This window comes from Dasypus novemcinctus, chromosome 12, assembly GCF_030445035.2.
Source record: "Dasypus novemcinctus isolate mDasNov1 chromosome 12, mDasNov1.1.hap2, whole genome shotgun sequence".
In the NCBI taxonomy this organism is placed as follows: Eukaryota; Metazoa; Chordata; class Mammalia; order Cingulata; family Dasypodidae; genus Dasypus; species Dasypus novemcinctus.
In genome coordinates, this window is record NC_080684.1 from 16,760,851 (window position 1) to 16,781,895 (window position 21,045).

The window sequence follows — 21,045 nt, forward strand, 5'->3', positions numbered from 1 at the left end:
AGGAGAGGCGATGTAAGAGCAACAAGAGAAGGTGGAATGTAGAAAGACGTAAGAAGGAAAAGAGATAGCATTGGTAGCCAAAATCAGTACACACAGAAAAGAAGAGACTGAGGATGACTGGGAAGCATAGCAAATAATAAACAAGCAGGCAGCACCTAATTGAAATAAGGGGGAAAAAAAAGAAAAAGAAAAAAAGAAAGGAAAAAAAAGGTGGGAGGATAAAGAGGAAGGAAAGACAAGATAAAAAGAAAAAACCAAAAGCCAAAAAACAAAAAAAAAAACAAGCCCCAAGGCAAGGAAAGGAATCAATGAAACAATTAAATTAAAAAACCAGACTTCCCTCTTAAATTCTTACTTAGGGAAAATAAGAGACCCAAGGGAGGCTAATACAAGGATATTATCTATGTTTTCCTTGTCTCAAAGTATTAGCTAATATCCCAGTGGGTCACTACTCGAAAAGGATCTGTGAACTGAACCAGAGATCTTGCACTTTCAAGGCTGAAACTCCTCCACTGAACCAAACCCTCCGGGGTCAACCTGCTCCTCAAAAAATGTCCTCTTCCAGGGGCAGGATAGACTCTCTGCAATTGAATAAACTGATTAGGAATCTGCCCTACTCCCTTTCTCCCTTTCTCACTTCCCTCTCTCTCAGGGCATCAGGAAGCCTGTGTGAGAGCTCCCCTCCAAGATTCAAATGGGACCTTCGTGAACCAAATCACCACGGAAAATAATGATGCTCAGTCTCTTTGAGAGAGAGCACCCACACCTTGCCCGGAACCCTAAATATGCTCTTGGAAGCCTACCAAGCACTTCCTACTGTCCCCCTCCCTCAGGTATGCTGCACAGGATTAGTTAACTGCCTGGCTCCTCCTCCCAGAAATAACCCTCAGAGATTAGGTAAATCAGGCTGCCTGGGCAGATTCGTCTCTCCCCTCTTCCTAGTTTCTCCTCAAGCCAGCTTGTATGCTTCTCAAAGCTCAAAAAGGGGGCGTCTGGACAATTGAACCCCCACACGTAGGACCCCTCTCCACCCTTCACCAGAACCCTCCCACTCTAGGAGTTTTGGGGCTTCTTGCCCTGGGAGAGGGCAGAAACCCTTGGTTTCACCTTGAGCTATCACTCTTCTTGTTGTGCTCATTCCAGATCAATGTCCAGTAGCCTCCTGCTTTGTGGGTTCCTAAAATAGCCCACTCAGGCAGAATTATGTCCCCACTCACCCGTTTTTTTGTAGGAGAAATGACATGGGTACACTTACTCTGATACCATCTTGCCCCACCCTCCTCTATTTCTTCTTGAGTCAGTTTTAGAAAATTATATTTTTCTAGTTTGTTTGCATTCATTTAAGTTATCAGATTTCGTTGCCTCAGTTTTTCCATAGCACTCATTACCTTTTTTTTAAAGGTTTATTTTATTTATTTCTCTCCTCTTCCTACTGCCCCCCTACCATCGTCTGCTCTCTGTGTCCATTCTCTGTGTGTTCTTCTGTGTCCGCTTGTATTCTTGTCAGAGACACCAGGAATCTGTGTCTCTTTCTGTTGCATCATCTTGCTGCATCAGTTCTCTGTGTGTGCGGGTGCCACTCCTGGGCAGGCTGTGCTTTTTGTGTGTGTGTGGGGGGGCAGCTCTCCTTGCAGGGCGCACTCCTTGTGTGTGGGCTTCCCTTATGCAGGGTCACCCCTGTACGGCACGCACTCCTTGCGCGCATCAGCACTGCACGTGGGCCAGCTCACCACACGGGCCAGGAGGCCCTGGGTTTGAACCCTGGACCTCCCATATGGTAGACGGACGCTCTATCCATTGAGCCAAATCTGCTTCCCATCATCCATTACTTTTTAGCGCTTGTATTCATTTTCTATGGATGTGTGACAAGTTACCACAAATTTAGTGACTGTAAACAACACAATTTTATTATCTCAAAATTTCTGAGGTTCATGCTCAGAATCTTCCCAGATTGAAAGCAAAGTGTCAGTCAGAGTATCGATTCTCACCTGGTGTTCAGGGCCCTCTTCCAGGCTCACTGTTTGTTGTCAGGATTCATTTTTTGTAGCTGTATGACCGAGGTTCCCATCTTCAGCAGGAGGCTGCTCTTGTCTTCTCAGGGTGGCCTGCAGTTCCTTGCCATGTAGACTCCACAGTCTACAGATTTGTTTTCCTCTAGGCCACCAGGAGCGTGCCTTTCTCTGATCACCAGTCCCTCTCTGTGTTGCTACAATGGAGTCTTATATAAAATAACTATGAACACAGGAGAGACAGTCCCATCCTCACTGACCACAGAATACAACCGAATCAAGGGCACCCATATACCATCATATTCACAAATTCATTACGCTCCAACACCCTGGCAGCAGGGATCACAGGGTGTCATCTTAGAAGTCTGCCTTCCATACTATTTCTCTGGTTTGCAAAAAAGTGCAAAAATCATACATATACAGTTCAATGAATTATGAAATAGCACTCATGTGTCCTCCTATTCTGAGCATGGCCAGCACAAAACCGCCCTCATTCCTCAAACAACAGCATTGATTTCCACCCCCTAAGGAGATCTAACACTTGTAGTTTCATCTTGAAGTATATAAAGATGCACTTATTCAATGTCCGTTCTTTACATCGGCTTCTGTCCTTCAATATTATGTTTGTAAGTTGCATCCATGTTATTGTTTGTGTTTCTAGTGTATTTATTTCTATTTGAGTTGGGTAAATACCAGGAGGAGAATGGCTGGATCATAGTGTATGTGTAAGTTCAACTTCATTAGGTTATGATAAACAGTTTTCCAAAGTAGATGTACCGAAGTGTGCAGTTCCCACTGAACCACACCCTTGCAAACACTTCTTATTGTCAGATTTACATTTTAACGATTTTTCTGAGTGCAGGATGATATCGATTTGTGGTTTTGATTTGTAGCTTCCAGATTACTGGTGAAGTTGAAAACCTTTTGATATGTTTCTTAAGTATTTGAATATGCTGTTTTATAAAGTGTCTTTGTATTTTCTTGATTTTCTTTTTGGGTTGTATGTCTTTTTCACATTGACTAGTATGAATTGACATATAATTATATATATTGTATTTCTACATTATTTATATATATATCCTTAATAACTACATTATAATACATATTACCTTATAATTATAAATAGTTAAGAATTTTTAAAAAAGATTTATTTATTTATTTCTCTCCCCTTCCCACCCCCCCCTGCCCCACTTGTCTGTTCTCTGTGTCTATTTGCTGTGTATTCTTCTTTGTCCGCTTCTGTTGTTGTCAGCAGGAATCTGTGTTTCTTTTTTTGTTGTTGTTGCGTCATCTTGTTGTGTCAGCTCTCTGTGTGTGCAGCACCATTCCTGGGCAGGCTGCACTTTCTTTCGCGCTGGGCGGCTCTCCTTATGTGGTGCACTCCTTTCCTGTGGGGATCCCCTACATGGGGGACACCCCTGCGTGGCAGGGCACTCCTTGCGCACTTCAGCACCGCGCATGGGCCAGCTGCACACAGGTCAAGGAGGCCCAGGGTTTGAACCGCGGACCTCCCATGTGGTAGACGGACGCCCTAACCACTGGGCCAAGTCCCCTTCCCTATATATTGTTAAATATATAATATTATGTCATACATACATTGCACATATAAACAAAAATATAAATCTGTCTTGGAAATAAGCTCTTTATTGGTGATACACATTGCAAATATCTTCTGCCTATTTTCACTTTCATAATGGCATCTTTAGAGGATAAGAAGCTTACACTTTTAATCTCATGCAATTTGTCCAATGTAGTAATTGTTTGTGTGTGTCTATCTTATTAAAAAAAGCTTTACCTAATCTAAGGTTATAAAAACTTCATTATTTTGCCTTTCACATGGAGTACACCTCGAATAATTTCTCTTCATTGTGTGATGTGGGAGTCAAATTTCATCTTTTTTTCTATATGACTATCCATTGACCCAGCACCATTTAGTGAAAAGATCATCCCTTCCTTACTGGTAATTCCACCTTAGTCATAAATCAAAAGTCCATATATGTATGAGACTATATCTAGACACTGTTTTGTTCCATTGTATATTTGTGCCAATACCACACTGCCCTAAATACTATAGCTTTAAAATAAATCTAAACTTCATATAAAATAAATATACCATAGAAACATATCTTGGAACAAGATTTTGCTTGAACATAATATTCAGTTGGAGAGTCCTGCTTCATCTTGGCTTTTTTGTATGTGTTCGTTTATTTTTTCCACATAAATTTTAGAATATTACAGTTTTCTTCTTTTCTTCTAATCCTTATACTTTTTCCCCTTTGTATCACTCGCCATTGTATCATTGGAACTTTAGTACAATGTTGATAAAACTATGACAGTGGACATCTTTGTTTCCATTCTCAGAGGAATTTTATCAAATACCTTTTCTGTATGTGCTGAGATGGTCATATATTTTCTTTTGTTTTATTAATGTGGTGAATTACATTGATTTATTTTCAAATGATAAATCAACCTTTTTCTATATTGCTGGATTCAGTTTATTTATGTTTTATTTAGGACTTTTAAACTTAGTTTATAAGCAAAATTGGCCAGTAGCTTTCCTTTCTTATAATGTCTTGTTGGGCCATGTTTCTACTTAAAAAAATTATCTGTGTTTGTGAAGATTTGCATTTACCTATCTAATATTTTTAAAGTATTTCTTAGAATTCTCAGGTAAACTCACAGAGGTGAGAAGGATTCTTTGTGTGGATGTTTTAAATTACATATTCAATTCCTTTAATAATAATAATAGGACTAGTGGTTATTTTTTATTTTGTCTTGTGTCAGTTTTGAAAAGTATTTTCCTAGGGATAAGTAACCCTATTTCTTTTTTTTTTTTTTTTAAAGATTTATTTATTTATTTATTTTTCCCCCCTCCCCTGGTTGTCTGTTCTTTGGTGTCTATTTGCTGCATCTTGTTTCTTTGTCTGCTTTTGTTTCTTTGTCCGCTTCTGTTGTCGTCAGCGGCACGGAAGTGTGGGCGGCGCCATTCCTGGGCAGGCTGCTCTTTCTTTTCACGCTGGGCGGCTTTTCTCACGGGCGCACTCCTTGCGCGTGGGGGCTCCCCCACGCAGGGGACACCCTTGCGTGGCACGGCACTCCTTGCGCGCATCAGCACTGCGCATGGCCAGCTCCACACGGGTCAAGGAGGCCCGGGGTTTGAACCGCGGACCTCCCATATGGTAGACGGACGCCCTAACCACTGGGCCAAAGTCCGTTTCCCAACCCTATTTCAATTGAATGTTTAAATGCATTGCATAAAGTTGTTCATTATTATCATTTAATGATCTCTGTGATATCTCTAGTTTGTGTTACATTTTCTTTATTTTTTTAAAAAGATTTATTTATTTACTTTATTTAATTTCTCTCCCCCTCCCCCAGATGGTTAGCTTATCTGTCTGCTCATTGTTTGCTTGCCTTCTCCTGGAGGCACTGGAACCCAACCTGGGACCTCCCACATGGGCGGTGACTGCCCACAGCCTGAGCCACGCCTGCTCCCCTCAGGCTGCGATGTCTGCTGGCTTGTGGCATCTACATGTTTAGGCATCTGCTCGCTGTGGCGGGTCTGGCATCTAAGCTCGCTGTGGTGTGTGTTCTTCTTTAGGAGGCACTGGGACCCAAACCTCAGACCTCCTATGTGGTAGGTGGGTCTCCAACAGATTGAGCCACATCTGCTTTCTTTCTTTTAATTCTTGATATTACTTATTTATGGCTTCTCTCTGTATCTTTTTTTATTAGAGGAGTTGCAAATTTACAAAATAATCAAGCATAATGTAAAGAATTAATCTTCTTTTTTTGTTAGTTTTTTGAGGTACCAAAAATTGTACTCTGGACCTCATGTGTGGGAAGCTGGTGCTCAACCACTGAGCCACATTGACTCCTCTGAGTTGATTTTTTCATTTGTTTGCTTGTTTGTTTGTTTTTTAGGAGGTACTAGGGACCGAACCTGGGACCTCCCATGTGAGAAGCAGGTGCTCAACCACTTGAGCCACATCTGCTCCCTTTTTATTTTATTTTTAATCAGTCTTACCTATGTCGTATTAGCTAAGGTTCTCCATATAGTGCCAGATATACTCTGAGAGGCAATATCACACCAGCTGAGGATCATTGATTTCAACTGTAGACAAAATAATAAGAATTAGTGGGGAAAGAAGTCAGAGAGGTGGGTGCTTTAAGTAAAACCAGAGACAGGAAGGTGATTTTAGTGAAAAATGATACATTTATATTGCACAACATGCATCCAGGCTAGTGACAAAATATTCCAGTAGAAACAAACAAATGTACAAATTAGATAAAATTCTCTTGTCGCATTCTCGTATAATATAAGGCAGATGTCACTCGAAGCTTCTTGGTCCTGGGAGGTGTAGGTACATTGCTCCCACTCTCAGTTTCAAAGCGGGGGAAATCAGTACTCTCCTCAGACTTCCTGCTCTTGCTTTGGCCCTCCCTACTCCCCATAAATTCAGATGTATTTGGCATACAATTCTTATCCTTGCTGGCTTTGACAAGCAATACAATTCCTCGTAACAATTCTTACTTTTTATCTGGCCACTTTCTTGAAGAATGTTGGGGCACCGTATAGGGACGATATCACCCGCTTGACAGCTAGTTCTCCAGGCCACTGCTCCTTTTGCAACTTCCACACATCTCTTCATTTATCCCTTTTCCAAATCCAGAGCACCCACTAATGGACTTTGTCCCCAGGGGCGTTATTCTGGAGGGAATGGTCTGGTCATCCTCTTCGGTAGATTTCTCTTGAGAGTCACCTTCCCTTTCCCTAAATTCTAGAAGAAAATCCTCCATTTCATTCACCTATTGTTCCAATTATGAAGACATATTAAAGAGAGACATTTGGAGGGATCGATCTTTGTTGAAGTCAGTTAGTGAATATTAGCCATCCGAAGGAACTTCCAAATCTGATGCTGACCCAGAGGAAGTCTGGGATGCACCTTCCTGGAGTCTTTCTGCACTGGAGAGATACTCTCTATTCAATACGGAGGGAAGGGCCATCCCCTTCCCCCAGGGGAACTGCCCCTGCAGGAGATTTCCTGCTAGACAGACTCTGCCTGGGCCAGGCCCGTCTTGCCAAGGGCCCTCCCCATGGCCCCCTGCATTTCCTTGTTGCGGAAACTGTAGATGATGGGGTTGCACATGGGGGTGATGATGGTGTAGAGCAGGGAGAAAGGCTTGTCCTTGTCTGGCCCGTGTGTGCTGCGGGGGTTCATGTACGAGAACATGGCTGAGGTGTAGAGAAAGGTGACCACGGTCAGGTGGGAGGCACAAGTCGAGAAGGTCTTCCCCCGGCCCGAGGAGGAGGCTCTGCTGAGGATGGAGGCCAGGATGCGGGTGTAGGAGATGATGATGAGCACCATGGGGCTGAGCAGCACCACGATGGCATCGGCGAAGATCACCTCCATGCTGAATTGGAGGTCCCCACAGGAGAGAGCGATGACTATGGGGGCCTCACAGAAGAAGTTTTCTATGTGGTTGTCTCTGCAGAAGGGATTCCGGAATGACATATATTCAAGAAAAATGCCATTGATCAGCCCAAAGAGCCAGGCAGCACCCACCAGCTGAATGCAGACCTGCCGGCTCATGATCTGGGTATAGCTAAGTGGGTGGCAGATCGCAACGTAACGGTCATAAGCCATAAAAGCCAAGAGGATGCACTCGGCCACACCCATGCAAAAGACAAGATACATCTGGGTCATGCAGGAGGCAAAGGAGACGGCGTGGTCTTTGACTATCAGGTGGATCAGCATCTGCGGGATGGTGGTGGTGATGAAGCAGATGTCCAGGAAGGACAGGTGTCCAAGGAAGAAGTACATGGGGCTGTTGAGCCTGGGGTCTGTCCAGGTGATGAAGATGATGAGGCCATTCATGGCCATGGCAAGGCTGTAGAGGACTAGGAAGAGGGCGAAGAGCAGTGCCTGAGTGGCAGGAGAGCTCTGCCCAAAGCCCACTAGGATGAACTCTGTCACTGTGCTGCCATTCCAAGGGCCCACCCCATGGGGCCTGCTGGAGAAGGATGGGCAGGAGAGCACAGGTGAGAGAGCTGAAGGATAATGCAAGGCACTCACTTCGGTCCACCCCACAATAAGAAAGCAAGAAGGGAGGGTGGTAGAAGATTTGGAATGTTAGTCAACTCTATGGAAGTTCGAGTTTATGGTGCGATGAAAATACCAGCATTACCACAAACCATACATATATGCAGAATTCCAATATCAGGTCTGAGGGAAATCCTGGTTCGACTTTATTCGGAGTTGATCAGGCCTCAGTTGAACACTGCAACTGGTCCTGGCCCTCAATATTGAAGGATTAGCCTCTAACTGGGAATCATTAAGAGATGAAAAAAGGAACATCATTGGGTTTCTCATACCCGTGCCAAAGAAAAAACTGTTTAAGGAGTGGAGGAATGGAATGTTTGAGGGGAGCCTACAGTGCTAGCAGCATATAGCTGATATATTCAAGATGCACTTGGAAGATATATAAAGGTATATTCTTTGGAAGAAAAAATGCTCATTCTTTGTGTACATAATGTCAGATGATGGCTAAGTGTGACTTTCAGGGTAAATGAAAGGGACAATCTCAGGATTGCCCCTCAGCTGAGAATGATTCGCTCATCTCTGGAGAAACTCAGGCCCAGCCCATCATGCCGCTCCTCTCAGTCTCTCTTGGCTATTACTGGGGCTACATCAACCCCCCTTGCATTTCTGACACAGGCTAGGTTGTAGGCTCTTGTGTGGTTTTCTAACATGGGAAGGCTTTCCTGCTGGTGTTGAAATTTATTGTTGCATGCCGTTGTATGGTAGGAATACCACCCACTCCTCTAGGAAAAGGGCCAAAGCCAACCTTTCTGAAACAGACCTTCAGAGAACGTTGACCCTTTTGTTTCCATGATTAAATTCTGTTCTTTTTCTATCTTCACTTCATGAGCATCCAGAATTCTCCTCCTGCTCTTATCTCACTGTCATAACTTTCAGGGATTCTTCATTATGTTCATGTTAAATCTCTCTTGTACTTTCAACTTATTTTGGAGTTACAGAGTATCAAATCCTGCTCAGTTCCAGAGGCTTCTAGATGGTTGTACATTCCTTCTTAACTTGTGGTTCTGCTGACTCCTTTTCATTTTCTCTTTTCCTAGTCCGTTTTGTGCATGCACATTCAACCCCACCTTTTAGCCTTTTATTCCTCTTCCACTTACTTCCAGTGCTCACTCTTTTCTCCACCCTCCCCACACTCATCTCTAGTGATGCGCTTCTGGCGTTACCTGCTTCTGGTTGAACGCCTCTCTCTTCTGTCTCCAATCCCTCACAAGCTCCATCTTCCCCTTAGAAACATTTCCTCTAGTACTGCCACTTTTCATAACTCTGAATTTCCTCTTTGTTTTGTTTTCTTGATAAAGTCAGGGCAGTGTCTGGGCAGGAAGAGCCATTCCCATCATCTCCGTTTCGGATGCTCCCCTAGAGTTTGTACCTAGAATTTCTCCTCTTGCGGGCCCAGAAAAGGCACGGGCAGAGAATACTTCATAATTCAAGATATGATTTGGAAGCCTTAGCCAGACTTCAGAGAAGCCTGGACTTGCCCAATAAGACACTGAAGTTTGACACAAGGGAATCCCTGGGGCCTACAGGAGTATGTTTACGTGTTGTTGATTGTGGCATTGATTCTGTGATACCTGGCAGGTAGTGCCTTTTTGATTAACATTAGGGGTCAACCAGCGAAGCATTTGTCTAATTAAGTAGGGCAGTCTCATGGAAACTGCATCTTACCTCATTCTCTTGCACTAACTAGGAATGATGTTTGTCACTGAGTCACTGTGGCAAGCCACAGAGAAGATCTCATGGCGTTTGAGAATGGGTTGGTCCAGGGAAGATGGTCTAACCTGGTCGGCCACTCTGGAAGAAAAGTTGTATTGATTATATTTTTTGAAAGCTGTGCCATTATGGATGGATATCTACTTAGATAATTTTACCAAGTTAAATGTGTATACCACTTTATAGTACAGTATAGGCGGGAAAGCTTACATGCCTCTCATTCCATTTGTTAATCTTTTATTCTGCCTCTTTATTTTTCATACTGTGTGACTTGGGCACCTCAGGCTTTTTGTGGAGTCTTGTGTCAGTACTCACTAATTGAAATCTAGCATCTTGTCTTGAAAATTAGAAGCGCTCCTAACTATTGATCCCCAGGTTTGGGACACACCACCCACCACTCAAGTTGTGTATGGAGTGGCTAATTACATATGAGATGAAAAATTTCCTTAGAAGACATGTTTCTCAGGGTCAAGCCCTCTATACTGAGAAAGAATAGAAACATCTGCTGTGGCATAGGACTTTCTGTGGAATAGGACTTGCTTTGAACAGAGTTTGAAGCCAGTGCTCAATTCAGCAATGCAGCGGTAGGCACAAAGAGCTCAAAGGAGAAAATGCAAATTAAGAGCTCTGGCTGGAAGATTTCTCTTACTTAAGTTTTAAGTTAAAAGGTCATTGTTTCCGGTCAACTTGCCTTACCTAAACTGGCATCACTGGGAGGCTAAAACTAGGGAACCTTTGTCTCAGTTGGGATTTGCCTTTGTTTTTTATTTTAGTGGGTGTAGATCCTGTGCTGTGATAGTGTTGGAGGTCTTTGTACCCTTGTTGTGAGGATCCTGAGTGAAGGAGCCTGGGAGTGTCCCCTTCTGAAGCACTGAAGGATCTAGTCCATTCCAGTGGGAGACTCCAGCTGCTGAAGGAACTGCAACCCCACCGGGGCACTGAGAACCCCCCGACAGATCCTGAGTAGTAAAGAAATTGAGACTGTCAAAAAATTCAATTTAGACTTTAGTTTCTCTAGGCCTTTTTGTCTTTGGTCTTTAACCAAGAAGGGGAATATTATTTAGAGTTGAATTTCAACTTGGGGATTTGGTAACTGGAAGGTTTTTATATTCAGATATGGGGAATCTCTATGATATAAGCAATTTATTTACTTTGATTGTTCTCATTTTTATTGTAAGGATATCTTCATGCATTATGTTATTAGAGTATCTTAATGATGTCATTCAATCTCAGTGGAGAACCTTGGTAAATAATCTTGGATGATGTGGTGGAACACAGTTGGGCAAGGAGAAAAGAATAGGGAATGAGTTTCAGTCTTGGAGTTAGAGTGGCCTCAGATTTGATAGAATTAAACTACTGTTCTGACCCATTTCAGATTTATCTGCAAGCAAAATCGAACTGCCAATAGCAGTTCAACGAGTCTCTCAAAAGAGCAGTGATTTGTATTGGGGAAGTAGCCACAAAAAGGGTAAGCAGGACTCTTAATTTGCTGCTAGTCTCTGCCTCCAAGGGGATAAGTAACCCTTGAATAGCCATAGACTTAACGGGTTAAGAATATAAAAAGCTGGCTACTGCTGGGATGGGATAAGGTAGGGAATAATTTCTCTTTCCTGGTGTTTCCTTCTGTTGAAGAAAGTTCTAAATTTCTATGATCACAACAGTGCTGACCTCTCTCCTGTCCTTCATTCACTTCATCTCAGCTCAAGCAGGGGACGGTCTACCTGACTGGTGATTTTAGAATATGACATAAAGCATGGAGACTCTATCCCTTTCCTGTCTCCTTCTTCTTGGGAGTGAGTGGCATTCTCTAGTGAAAGGCTCTGCCTCTATTTGGGAGACCCTGGTTGTGTATTATGCCAGAGACTGGGCAATAGCTTTGTCTAACTGTGTCAGGAAGTTCAGTTTGTTGAATGTCTGCATTGTTGGCAATAAAAGTGATCTTTTGATCTCCACCTGCAAGTACTGGGCTTATGTCTCAGCTGATTCAGAACCAGTTGGGAAGACTGCTTGCTATCTGTTTAGTGGAACCCCTCGAAGGCTCCAACCAATTAATCATCACGTATACTATACTGAAATAAAGTTTTAAACAAAGGAATATGAGACTGTTTTGGTAAAAAGTGAAAGAATTTCTATGTCACATTAATGTCTGGTGGATCCTGGGAGAAAGACTCCTGCTGATACAAATATTTTGAATTCTCTGAGTACCATGCTGGTGAGCTAAGGGAAAAGATGTCTGCAATCCATGACCACAGGAGTGCAGTGAACAATGTGTGCTATTGTGGACTAGACTGGTGGAGAAATGTCTCCTTACAATCCAGGGCTCTGAATCTTGTCAGATTTACAGATGAGGAGCAAGATACTATTGGAGAAAATCAACAGGTTTCCACAGTGCTCCTGTTACTCTCCCAGCTAGACAGCCCTGGAGTGTTCATTTTAATCTAGAGAATACGTTTGCCCTAGGAATGGAATTGGTTCACTTTAGTTGGAAACCAAGTCACCAGACTTGTGTATCGCATGCAGGTTTTTTTCTCAGAAAGTTTCAGACTCTGTGAGGCTTGGCTTTCATCCTGCAGGTCTGCTTTAAAGAAAATGTGTTCCTAGTAATTTCAAATCCTGCACAACCTAAAACCTGGTTTCTCCTATGCATACTTAAATGCCTTTCTTTTTGGATTAGATACAATGCTTTGTATCTAATTTGTTTAAAGCAGAAAAGCATCATTTTCTGGGTTGAACACCTTAGGAAAGAAATACTTTACATCAGCTCTTGGACCTCAGAGATCTGATAGGTATTTTTCACAGTGTCCATGGATCCCTGGGATGCTTTAGGGAATGTCGTGTGTGTGAGAGCATTTTTTTCTTAGAGAATGCACAGTTTAATCAGATTTCAAAGGCAACCAAAATCCACAAAGAGTTACAAACTGATTTAGATTTTGAGGTCACTAAGGTCCTTTAGACTTCTCTTCTTTCCACTAAAATCAGAGAACGCTTTCATCTTACTGAATTGTTTGTTTTATCATTATACCTTAATATTTTTCCACGTGTCTCTTATTATAGTGAGAGAGGTCTGATTGCTCAATTCAGCTACCATCAGCCCCTTGAGGCCCCAGCTATGCCAAGAGGACCTACAGGAGAAGTCCAGGCAAACAGACTGTTACTAGGCGGGGCTTTGGCTTCTGTTTTGTAGGAGAGTCCCTGGCTCTCATGGGTGGGATGTGTCACATGAAGCCCCTACAATCCTCTGCCCCCGCCCTCTGGACCAATACTCCAATCTTGCTACCAGAATTAAGATAATCAATTTACCTAAGAATGTAGAGAACTGAGTTGGGGCAGAGAGGAGTGCATAGTAAGAAGAGTAATTAAATAGCATATGCTTGATTTTAAATTCAGAAAACATTGGTTCTAATTCACTATAGAGGTAGTGCTTTTGGCCATAAGAGTAACCAGATCTTATCTAGAAAGAATAATATTATTTTTTTCTTGGTGTTTGGAAGGGAGTGGAGTTGGCAGAAGAAAACACTAAAAATAGAGCTCATGGCACTTAAAGAAGCCTATTGTGGGAGAAACCTCTCTGGTGACCAGCTGTTTTCCATTTCCTTCAAGGTCAGAACAAGGAGAAATGACTGGAGGAAACTCCTGTCCCACAAGGGCCAAGGAAAATCAAAATAACAGATCATGGACTAAAATTTCCTATAGGTTTTTGAGAATATTTCAATGACAATTTCAGTGTGTCAGGTCTAGTTTAGATTTGCTCTGTTCCAAAGCAGTTATCAGGAAAGAACTCATGGTTCCTTCTGCCAATCTCCTTCTTTATGTAATGGAATTAAAAACCTTAGTTACCCAAGTGAGAAAACCAGAAGGTGTCTTCCACTCCCTATTTTCTAACCTCCAAATGAAATGACCAGTAAATGCTGGTAAGTATTCTTTATCTTTCTCTACTCTCCTTTGCCACCCAGTTTCTAATTACCCTTCCCAAACACTTCATAGTCTTCTAAGCATCCCAGTCTCTTCATATGCCATTCCCTCTTTCCTGAATTCACACCCCACGTAAGTTCACCATCTGACAATCTCCTATTTCTGCAAGATCAGCCTCTACTCCTACATCCATAGTGAAACCTTTGGAAACTTCTGAATCTCACCCCAGTTGAAGTTGTGCTTGTTCCTGCCTCAACTAGAGAAAGCACTTAACACGCATTATAATGTCTTTCCTGCAGACTGAGAGCGCCTTAAATAAAGAGATTTTACATCCCAATTCCTGGTTCACCATCTAACACATCACAGTTGTTCAAGATTTGTTGAAAGAATGTGGCATAAATGACCATGAATCTCAATTTTCTATAATATATTATTTAATATTTCCAGTTACATCAAGTTTAGAAATCAATCTCTATAGTCCTGTATCTGCTTTGTAAAATGAAGAAATACATATATTCCCTATGGGATTGTTGTAAAGGTTTGCATGACATTTATTTATCAACTAAAACTATGTCCATGCTTGTAAATCACATGGAAGAATATCTGCAATAGAAAAGATTCTCAATAAATTTTAATTTACAGTTCTCTTTTCTAGTGTAGATAAAGGAAAAATTGCTTTAATTAGTATATTCACATTTTTAAATGTCAGTAAGACTCAAAATTCCTGAAGCCTTTTAAAAACTGAATTCATGAATTAAAAATGCATTTCTTGAATAGAAATGGTGAAAACATATCATGGTGTTTGTAACTAGCAGAGCTATTATATAGGTATGACAGTGGTTGAGAAGTGAAGTCTAAGTCAAGTATATTACTAGAAGGAAAGCTAAAAAATGTAACATGGGACTATATAAGACAATAAAACCTCATGTAAAACACGAAATAGGTCATATTGCATATGTAAGACTTTTTACAAAATATAAATAAAAATACTTAATAGAAGGAAAAAGAATAGCAGCTATGTATGGCTGGACAAGATTAGAGAGATTGAGAAGTGATGAGTTTTGTTTGTTTTTTGTTTATTATTATTGGAATAATGAAAGTGTTCTAGGAGTGAATGAAGTTATTAATGCCCAAATATGTGATTACACCAAATACCATTGATTGTACACTTTGGATGAATTAATGCTTTATTAATATGTATCAATAAGTTGATTTGTTTAAAAACTGCATTTCCTAAGCCTTACTAAATGCTATAGATTTTGTGTCCTGGCATACTACACAGTACAGGTGAGGGTAGCAATCATCAAATAGAATATGTTTTATCTATAAAATAAAAATTCGATATGGTTAAGCATGCTGATAGAATTTCAATATGACACAGGGGGTAATGGAGTCATAAAATACTCAGGAAAAAACTGCACAAAGAGTAAAGAATCAGGTGTAATAGAAGATTTCTCTTGATAACTGACAGATTCAGAGGTTATTTTTAGAATAAGGCATCTCCCTCAAAGAAAAGAAACAAACAAATAAAGGAAATCTAAGTGAGAGGAAGAGGTTAACCCAGAAAGTCTTTCAATTTAGGTTTAAACTTGTAGTTACACCTAAGCTTTGGGGGAGATTTTAAGAGGCATGAAGTAGCCATGAAAAGATGTTTTTTTCTTAATGAATTATCAGTGGATATATGATTATTTTGACAATAAAAGGCTAATTCAGGGATTAAAAACAGTTTTTGATAAGTAGAATGATTGTTTTCCTTCAGTCTGTTTTAAGAAATATAAATAAAGAGTCCTGTACCCAAATTTTATAACTAATGGGCAGATTAGAGGTACCAAATTCCATAATATAGAGGACTCAAGAATTCTGAAATGAAATATGAAATATAAATGATATAAATTCATTGTGTCCAGATGGGAATAGTTCTTTTATCTTCTGTTTTACATACTACTCGAAAGGCCCTGGAATCTTGGCATTTTAAAGTAATTTAAAACATTTGAGAAGTAATTTTGGAAACCCATATTTTTCACTAACCCCACTACATGAACTCTGAAGGAATTTAGGAATAATATTGGGAGATGACAGGCAATAAACTTTTGCCATGTATTACATAATGAGGTTGTAGAGACAAAAGCATGTGGATCCATGTTTTGATAGACATTTTGAGGAAAGCTATAAATGACTTTTAAGGGAGAACAATTAGTCTTCAGGGTGAGTTACTGGGCGCCTCTATTGATACAACATAGCAACCCATCCAATGCCTTACCCACTTTAGACCTACCCTTTCGCTCCTTTTCTATTTTCAGTTCGTTCCCTTTTCCATTTCCTTCTGCAAGATGGACACTAGTAGACTCTTTGCTGCTCCCAGTTCGTTGTCAACAATTGACTTGCAACAGAGATCTGTCAGAATGTGATTGGAGAAGCAGTCTCAGTTCTTCATATTTCCCTCCCAGTCTTTCTGCCTTTACTTTGCTTTACCCCAAAATAACATCAGTTTTATCTTATTGTAGAGGTTCTAACTCCATGTTATGCCTCCCTGCATCTCATAGGACTTGATCACCTTCCTATCCCTTTTCTTTCTCCTCCTGAGCCCTAAAGTGATTTACTATTCCGTAAGAGAAGCAATATGGAAACCAGAGTCGAGTGGCTGCTCTTTTCCCTTCTCATGGTCACCTTCAATAGGGAGATTTAAACAAACAGTAAAATAGGCAGAAAAGTAAAGACAGAGAAGGACAGTGATATGCCAAGGGATCCACCATGGTTTACCTCTGAATAGTCTCATCCTGAGTGCATGTTCATCAATGGATGAAAAAAAAAACTGGATGAAGAATTTCATAATCAAGGAAAGCTGCTTGAATTTCGTGGCCTGGATACCAACTCCAGCTGCTCTGTGGCACTGAAGAATGTGAGGTGTAGTACTGTTTGAAATGCCTGAGAAAATTTGGACTGACTCAAAATTGCTTAAAGAAGAAAGGAAAGAGAAAGAAAGAGTCAAGATAATGAGAGAAAGAGGAATTAGCACCAAAGGACTGAAGAGAAAATTTCTGAGACACGCAAAGTCATGGGCTAAGAAATAGGTGATATTAAGAAGTGAATAGTTATACATTTATGAGAGTCAAAACCTACATCTGAAACCTAATTTCTTTTATTAGGAAGCAGAGTGGCATTGAGTGAAGCATAGGGACTTTGGGGTCAGGTTCACCTAAATTTCAGCCTTAGCAATGCCACTTACTATCAAGTGAAGTTGGCTAGCTGACTTTTTTCTTCTGTGAAATGAGAATTCATGGAAATAATATATAATTAGCTACTGGCTCCATTTACATTAGACCCGTCTCTGCTTTTTATCCCTTTTCCTGTACTTGCCAGTCACCTGTGGGAGGAATACTGTAAGGACTTGGCTAGCTTCCCATTTGAAGGGCAGAGTGCCCTTGCAAAAGCCCAGAGAGAGGAGAGGCTCTTACCCTTTAAAATCCATTCGAACATTCCCGTCTTCTTACTGTCTGGAACTTGTTTATATCTAACTCAGGTTTTCCCCAATATATTTAAATTCCCCTTTCTCTTAATTTGGTTCCGGATAATATAGTGAAAAATATGGATGTCATGCTATGTTTCACAATCTTTCAGAGAGGACCATCCTCCAGTAACTTTTCAGTCCTCCTTTAACCAGGGAACAAGAAAGAAATATATCAAATAAATAGAACATATTGACCTATTGGAAAGGAAAGAAAAGGCTCAAGAAAGCAAGAAAAGAAAGTAGTCATAAAGGACTGACCTGTCCCACAAAAAAGAAAGAAAAATGTTAAAGGCAAAGATAGAAGGTGCTAGGGAAAGTGAAAACATGACAGGATTATAAAGAGAAATACATCTGAGAGAGATACCAATCCCCAAAACTAGAGGTAGAGAATGAAAGTGAAGATGGAAAAGCCAAACATGGAAGGAGCACAGGGGCTGACCTGGAGGCTGGCATGATCCTAGGTGATGTGGAATCAGATCTAAGGAGCCAGGCACTTGGCGCTCCCTCCTCCGAACTCCAGGAATGAGAGTCTCCTTGTCGGTTGGGTACCTCTCCCTGACTTCTCCAAGCAGGCCTCTGCCTACCAGACTGCCTCTCCCAGGAACATCCAAGTCTTCCACACCTCAGCCCGGAGGGCAGGTGGGCAGACTGAGCGCCTGATGGAAACACGGACGGTGATACAGAGGAAGAAGGTGAAGGAAGAGAGTTGGCGTGGCAGAGACACAGCTAGGGGTCTAGAGGGGCCTGAGAAAGCTAGCAAGGAAGAGGTTAATGGAGACGACATCTGTGACAGCTCCTCCACGGCCACTGCCTGCAGAGCCCTGGTGTGATCTGAACACAGGTGGCTGTCACCGGGTTCAGGGCGTGCTCGTCCTTGATGATGCCAGCAGAGGCAGTGTCAGCCTTGGCCTCAGGGGAGACGAGCACATTCACTGACCTTGTTCCTGTGCTTTGGCATTTTCTGGTGAGGACGTTGGTTCTGCCGACCTCTAATCAGAGGGCGGGATCCACAGGCACTCCTTGGGTGTGCAGAGTTGTGCTGCAGAATAGCTGCTCATTTATAGCGCTGGGAGTATGGTTTTATTCTGCCTCTGTCCTCCTGCCAGTCCTCTCTCTTTCTCTCGCTCTCTCTCTCCCTCTCTCTCTCTCAGCCAGGAGATTTAACTGGGTCCTGCAAGGAGCCTACTGTAAAAAGGCCAATCATCTCCTCTTGAAGGCTGACCACTTAACTGTGTCCCTGGAGGTAATCAAATACCAGTCCATTCCAAGGCTCCTTTGGGAGGTCATGGCCATGGCACAAGGCCCTGGAAGGTCTGGATTAGCCCCAGGTTTCCCCAGCAAGGTTCTCTTCCTTTTATTAGATATCTTGTTAGATAAGGTGGCCTTGTGTCCATCTATGTCCCAATTTTCTTTGAATTAATTTTCTTGTTAGGGTTTCTGCTGACTTAGTTACTACTTCTTGTACCCCTAATGCAATATTTTTTCATATCATTATACTATGTCCTACACAGAAATAAATATTAGTCCAACATCTGCTCTCTACCAGGTGATACACCTTGCAAATATCTTCTTCCACCTTGTTTTTACTCTCATAATAGTGTCTTTTGATGAAGAGCAAGTTACCATTTTAAGCTATTCTTCTTTGTCCAATGCAGTGGTTGTTAGAGTGTGTCTATCTGATTAAAGAAAGGTTTCTCTACTTATAATCTTTTTTGGTTTGTTTTCTCACTGGAGTATACCTGGAATAATTTCACTTCATTGTGTGATGTGGGAGTCAATTTCATGTTTTTTTCTGTATGACTGCTAATAGGGCTTAGCACCATTTAGTGAAAAGATCATCCCTTCCTTACTGGCTGCAATTCCACCTTAGTCATAAATCAAGAGTCCATATTTGTGTGAGACATTACCTGGACTCTGCTCTTTTCCATTGTGTATATTTTAAACAAATCAATTTTATTGATACATATTAATAAAGCATACATTTCATCCAAAGTGTACAATCAATGGTATTTGGCATAATGACATAGTTGTGCATTCATCAGTATGAATATTATTAGAGCATTTTCATTATTTCAACAATAATAATAATAAAACAGACAAGATAATTTGTCCCCTCTCAATCTCTCTATGCTTCCCATGCTGTACATAGCTGTTATTTCTGGTTATTCTTGCAAAATTATTTATTTATTTATTAATTATATACCATACAATCTATCCAAAGTGTATAATCAATTGCTATTCGTATAATCAGTGTTGTGCATTCATTACCATAAACATTTTTAGAACAGTTTCATTACTCCAAAAAGAAATACTCAGTACCACTTAGACGTTCTTCCTCAGTCCTACATAACTACTAATCTAATTTCACTTTTAAAATTAATTAATTAATTTTATTTTATTTATTTTTTATTTAATTCATTAAAAAATATATTACATTAAAAAAATATGAGGTCCCATTCAACCCCACCGCCCCCACCCCACCACTCCCCCCACAGCAACACTCTCTCCCATCATCATGACACATCCATTGCACCTGGTAAGTACATCTCTGGGCATCGCTGCACCCCATAGTCAATGGTCCACATCATAGCCCACACTCTCCCACGTTCCATCCAGTGGGCCCTGGGGGGATCTACAATGTCCCGTAGTTGTCCGTGAAGCACCATCCAGGACAACTCCAAGTCCCGAAAACGCCTCCTCATCTCATTTCTTCCTCCCATTCCCCGCACCCAGCAGCCACCATGGCCACCCTTCCCACACCAATGCCACATTTTCTCTGTGGACATTGGATTGGTTGTGTCCATTGCACATCTATGTCAAGTGGGGGCTTAGATTCCACATGGATACTGGATGCAATCCTCCTGCTTTCACTTGTAGGCACTCTAGGCTCCATGGTGTGGTGGTTGACCTTCTTCAACTCCATTTTAGCTGAGTGGGGTAAGTCCAATAAATCAGAGTGTAGGAGCTGAAGTCTGTTGAGGCTCAGGGCCTGGCTATCATATTGTCAGTCCAGAGATTCAAATCCCCTAAATATATCTTAAACCCCAACACCAACTACAATTCTAGTAAAGTAGCACGAAAGTCTTGTGAAAAGAGATCCCATCTGAGTCCAGTTCCATCACGCAGAAACACCAGCTCCAAAGAAGGGCCATCTGCCATGGCAGTGAACCCCATCTGCCATGACCATAGAACCCGTGGGTCTCTTTATCCCTCAAAAGAACCAATACCTGGGGCTGTATCTACTTTATATGTCTCTTAGACTCTGCTCAGTTGTGCATAAGGGCAATCCTTCTGATAACCTCCAGACTCTTTTTTAGAGACTCATAGCCATATAAACTCATTTCTCCTCTCCATTTCCCCCTTACATTAGGTCAAACAGCACTTTGAAGTCGTTATTATATGTAGACAGGGATGTTCTGCTGGTCCTCACTCAACCTTTAATTCAAGGTCATTTTCTAGTTGCATCTTCAGCTGGTATTTGGTAGTGATGCCTCGGTGCCAGGGAGGCTCATCCCCGGGTGTCATGTCCCACACTGGGGGGAATGCACAGCATCTACATGCTGAGTTTGGCTTCGAGACTGGCCACATTTGAGTACCATGAAGGCTGTCAGGAGGAAACTCCCAGGCACAATGCTGCTCTAGGCCTTGTTCTTATTGCAGGCGTATAGACTCACAAGCATAGTCATTAGTATCAGGAGCCCACTGTTGGACCCTCATTCCTTCCTGGTTCTTACCGTTGCACCTGGGGGACTGCCACTGCTCCCCTAGGGACCACGACAGAGCCCCCCCGGCCAGGAACCCA

The 21,045-nt window shown here is 41.6% G+C and overlaps 2 protein-coding genes across 2 annotated transcripts in view; both read right to left on the reverse strand.

Annotated features, from left to right (window-relative positions):
- Positions 1–6,661, reverse strand: part of LOC101414762 (olfactory receptor 10AD1-like) — a 30,896-nt gene extending 24,235 nt beyond the window's left edge. The window contains exon 1 of the mRNA XM_004470440.2: positions 6,544–6,661. Coding sequence (XP_004470497.2) covers positions 6,544–6,661 — 118 coding nt within the window. The remainder of the gene's footprint in view (positions 1–6,543) is intronic.
- Positions 6,662–7,057: 396 nt separating this feature from the next.
- Positions 7,058–9,783, reverse strand: LOC101414332 (olfactory receptor 10AD1). The gene is made up of 2 exons (XM_004470439.1): positions 9,779–9,783; positions 7,058–8,021 (listed from the first exon to the last, which is right to left on the reverse strand). The coding sequence occupies exons 1-2, from the start codon at positions 9,781–9,783 to the stop codon at positions 7,058–7,060; spliced, it is 969 nt and encodes a 322-aa protein (XP_004470496.1).
- Positions 9,784–21,045: the final 11,262 nt, after the last annotated feature.